The 4264-nt window shown below is 47.7% G+C and overlaps 1 protein-coding gene across 1 annotated transcript; it reads right to left on the reverse strand.

The window, feature by feature from the left end:
• On the reverse strand, window positions 1–2929 carry LOC125009859 (Krueppel-like factor 2). Its single transcript, XM_047588085.1, has 3 exons — window positions 2520–2929; window positions 1217–2183; window positions 1–1095 (listed from the first exon to the last, which is right to left on the reverse strand). Exons 1-3 carry the CDS (start codon window positions 2589–2591, stop codon window positions 920–922), a joined length of 1215 nt encoding a protein of 404 aa, XP_047444041.1. The 5' UTR covers window positions 2592–2929; the 3' UTR covers window positions 1–919.
• Between the last annotated feature and the right edge of the window lie 1335 nt (window positions 2930–4264).

The raw sequence follows: 4264 nt of genomic DNA on the forward strand, positions 1-4264 counted from the left end.
TCACAGTGTAATTTAGTTTAATATGTACATTAAAATAAACTATTACATTACACGTAAAGACAATATTTACAAGGCGGTACATTTCATGAGAGAATGCGTAGCCCTTTGTCAATCAGGTGAATCTGAGATGGCGTGCTCCTCTGTGAGGCCTTCTACTGTAAGACCCTGACTTCATGTGCTACTGGACAGCAGAGACACTCACAGACACGAGTTCAAGCCTTTAAGGAGAACAGATTTAAAGGCAGTTTTAGAAGAAAACATTGTCTCAAAGCCGTTTGCCCTTACAATATAACACACAGTAAAACTCATATTGTCTTTTAGACAGTAGAGAATATGACCTCATAAGGCGTGTAATAACTTGATACAAGAGGCACTTATTGTGAAAAACACTGGTCTTCAAAGGATTGTCTGTATTCAGTTGTTCCAGTGGCATGTGCCCGACATGTTTCGTGGAATGCTCCTTTCATTTGCCGTCTATATTTATGAATATAAAAACGTAGTACCAGCTACATAGTTCTGCAAAAGGACTTTGGTCTGCAAAGAAACAGTTTCTTTTCCGTCACATCTGGCATAGGCCTATGTAGGCCAGTCTGGTCGTCACTTCTCTCGAAAACACATTTAAATATTTTTCTTTTCTTTTGTCTTTTTTATTAAACAAAATATAGACTCATATGAGGACACATTATAGTTGATGCTTAGATAGCACAAATGTGAAAATCCCTATAATACTCCTATGGTACACCGCCTACTACAGTGTAATCAATAGTGGTTTCATCATAATCTACTGACAGGTTATCCTGCCAAGGTACCACTGCAGCTGATAGGCTGCTCGTTTAGGAACTTGCTGATCATGGGATGTCTTAAAAGTTCTTTGTATGGGGTCGATGCGTTGCATCGTTATTGTCCTTCACCGCTTTCTTCACATGTGCCTCTTCATGTGCAGGGCGAGGTGGTCAGACCGAGAAAACGCCCGCTCACACAGGTGACACTGGAAAGGCCGATGTCCCGTGTGCTTCCGGAAGTGGCGCGTCAGCTCATCGGACCGTGCGAACTTCCAGCCGCAGCCCTCCCAACTGCAGTGGTAGGGTTTCTCTCCTAAAAAAAAAAACAACAACAACAAAACAAAGAGCAGCAGTGAGTAACAGTGAGCCAATGAGAGAGCGGGAAGCTATATGTTAAACCATATGTTCGACCATGTTAAACGCGCAGATCTTACCTGTGTGCGTTCTCAGGTGCGCCTTCAGGTGGGAGCTCTTGGTGTAGGTCTTCACGCAGCCGGTGAAAGTACAGGTGTGCGTCGCAGTCCGTTTCCTCGGCCAGGATCGACGACCCTTCTTGGGCTTGGCGTCCATTATGTCCAGCGGGGAGGATGGCGGGGTGAGCAGCGCCCTTTGACCGGCCGCAGGTTGCTGCTGCACGCCCATGGACGTGTCCTCTCCGAACATGCCTGGGAATTGGTGGTGGAAGGGGAGGCGAATGTGGTGAGGGAATTCCTGATGGTGAGGGTGGAAATTCTGCGGGAACGTCAGGGAGTTGGAGTGGCACATCTGGGGCTGCTGGCACTCGGAGCTCATCAGGTCGACCGGGCTGAGCGGCGGGGTCATGCTGCCCACGGCGGCCTGCGGGGAGTTGGCCAGCCGCGGCTGCTGCTCGTACGACATCATGCAGGAGACGTTGCCTTCGTGCTTGATTTTGGTGCAGCTCTGAGGCACCAGTCCCATGACTGGCCCGTGCGTGGTATCCATTGACTGGGGCTCAATTTTAATGTTCGGGTGCTCGGGGATTAAATCCTGAGATGTTTGGAAAGGCGTGGAGCTGATCAAGAATTTCCCCTGGATACTAAGGCTGCTCCCGTTAAAGAAGCCAGTGTCCACGTCGGAGCGAAGGAGCTCCGCCATCAGGCTGTTATAAGGCGGTGGAGGGCAGTCCATGTCCGGGGCAGAGGCGTAATTGGCCGACTGCAAGGGCATCCCGGCGTGGTGCTTCGGCTGCTGGTGATACACAGGCACCGCGGACTCCTGAAGTCGATAGGACTCGGTCCCGGCGTCTAGCGCACTGTCGGAGCCGGTGGTGTTTGCCAGAATAAACTCGAGGTCCAGGAACGTATCCAGGTCCTCTTCGTCTTTTCTACCTAGGCAGCTGTTGTCAATCTCGGGAGCGCTGCTCATGTTGCTCTTCCATCTCTGGAGCGCGGGTGAGAGAGAGCACAGTTAGTTTGTTTGAAAATCCCTTCACCGCCTTTTCAAGCTGTACATCAGAATAATTAACGTTTGTAAAATAATTCTGCAGGGCGGGGATGGTGACCAAAACACAATACCTACAAAGAATAATCTAGCCAGTGCGCAAAAATGTCCGAACAGGAATTAAAGTAAACTTTAAAGAACTACAAAATGCTGAGGTACCTATAACAAACCCCTCTAGGGTAAAGTCATACACCACTACAATCAAGTTCTGAAACTGTGCGATTAAGCCTTAAAACATTATATCTTTACTCATAAATAAATAAAATCGCCACTTACATCTCCCCAATATTTCTCCTTTTGGTTAGCAAACGTAGAGATTGATGGTAAAATGGTCCCACTCAATGCCATATTCGAGGCGTTATTATAAAACGCATAAAATGCCTCTGTTATTGAGGAAAGGCTTTTTAGACTTGAGCCAGCTGAGCGTCCAGTGTCTCCGTACGTCTTCCAGTGAGCTGGTGCTTCTCGTTCTGCGCGTCTGGAGGGAACAACTTTTCTTATAAACGTGCCTGCACAAAGCAGACCAATGCGAGGCTGTGGGGAAGGAAACGCGTCCAGGATGGGGACGCAGCGCACCGACCAGCCCACTAAATTTAGCCTCAATATAAAAGTCCGAGCTTTCTTGCGAGTCAGAAGCAGATGGGCGATGAGAAAGTCCGAGGAGCACTGGTGCGGAATGTTCTCCGTGCTCTGCTGCGGCAGCTACTTAACCTTGGCAGGGGCTAGGAGGACCCGCCTCTTTGTCAAACGTTTCCAACAGCCGGCTGTACAGAGAGAGAGGGGGGAGTGATGAGGGGGGGGGGGCTCAACACCAGCACTGAAAAACTTTAGAGGCAGTTAACGCGTTGTTAGACAACGATAACAAGAGGGAACAGAGGTTTCACGCGAAGTCCCGTGCGTATGGGCACGGTGCTCCTTTACGCACGCGGAGAATACCTCACTCCGCCCGCGCGTTTGTTTATTAACAATAAAATTCTTTACGTCGAATAAAAGGTCTGCCCAGAAACTTTGCCCAGCCCCCCCAGTAAAAACACAAGTACGCGAAGAGATTTTATGCACGCGCCACTTATTGACTCCGATCACGCCGTTTGTTCTCATAGCCCCGCGCCACCCGTGCGCTCATGGTTCATTTTCACTCAGGAGGCTCACGTGTGTGCGGCTTTCCTCGAAGCCTCCATCAGGCGACGAGGTGCGTAACACGACTCGACTGTATTCAGAGGTCATAAAGGGGAGTTTCCCCTACTTGTAAACACGCTCAATATTTAATTATATTCGAGTATCTATCATGTTTTTCTCTTGGTTATATGAGTTCGGGACATAACAGACAATTAGTGGTTAGTAGATGCTCTCAGAAACGCATAGTTTGATAGCCCTACACTGAACATCTGTTCGATAACAAGAGGGAACAGAGGTTTCACGCACTGAACATCTGTTCAGTGTAGGGTTCATTTTTCTGGCCTTTAGCCAACACACCTCAGTCCTGGTGTAATATAACCTCGTGCATTTACTTGTATAATAAATCAGGACCAACCTCAAGGTTCTTATCATTGCATTATCAGTGCGTGATATCTGTTCAAAGCAAAGCTGCAGGTGACCAGATTACCTCATGTCAAGATATGCAACAATAAGAAGAACAGTTTGGGGTTAACTAATTTGTCCAGTTGAAGTTGAAGGCCAAAATTACTATTCTTTTCCATTCTTATCATAGGCAGGTGTTACTGGGCTAAAGATCCTCATTCCATTTCACATACCTGGAAACATAGACTAGCAAGTGATCAAGCATTTCACCTCACCTGACCCGCAGTGCTCTCTCTTCACCTCTACATCTTTTTCTTCAGGCTCTTTCCTGCTGACTCACAAATAAAATGGTCAAACTTTTCTCAATCTGAGCTGGTTGTTTTGGGTAATAATGACAGATGTCCCGCCAGATGGCAGCAGACTGGCAGGATGTGCCATAACAAACTACTTTTACAGAGTTTGGTAAGGCAGCTGTCAGTGATGAACGTGGATGAATGATGAGA

This window comes from Mugil cephalus, chromosome 6 (assembly GCF_022458985.1).
Source record: "Mugil cephalus isolate CIBA_MC_2020 chromosome 6, CIBA_Mcephalus_1.1, whole genome shotgun sequence".
NCBI lineage: Eukaryota > Metazoa > Chordata > Actinopteri > Mugiliformes > Mugilidae > Mugil > Mugil cephalus.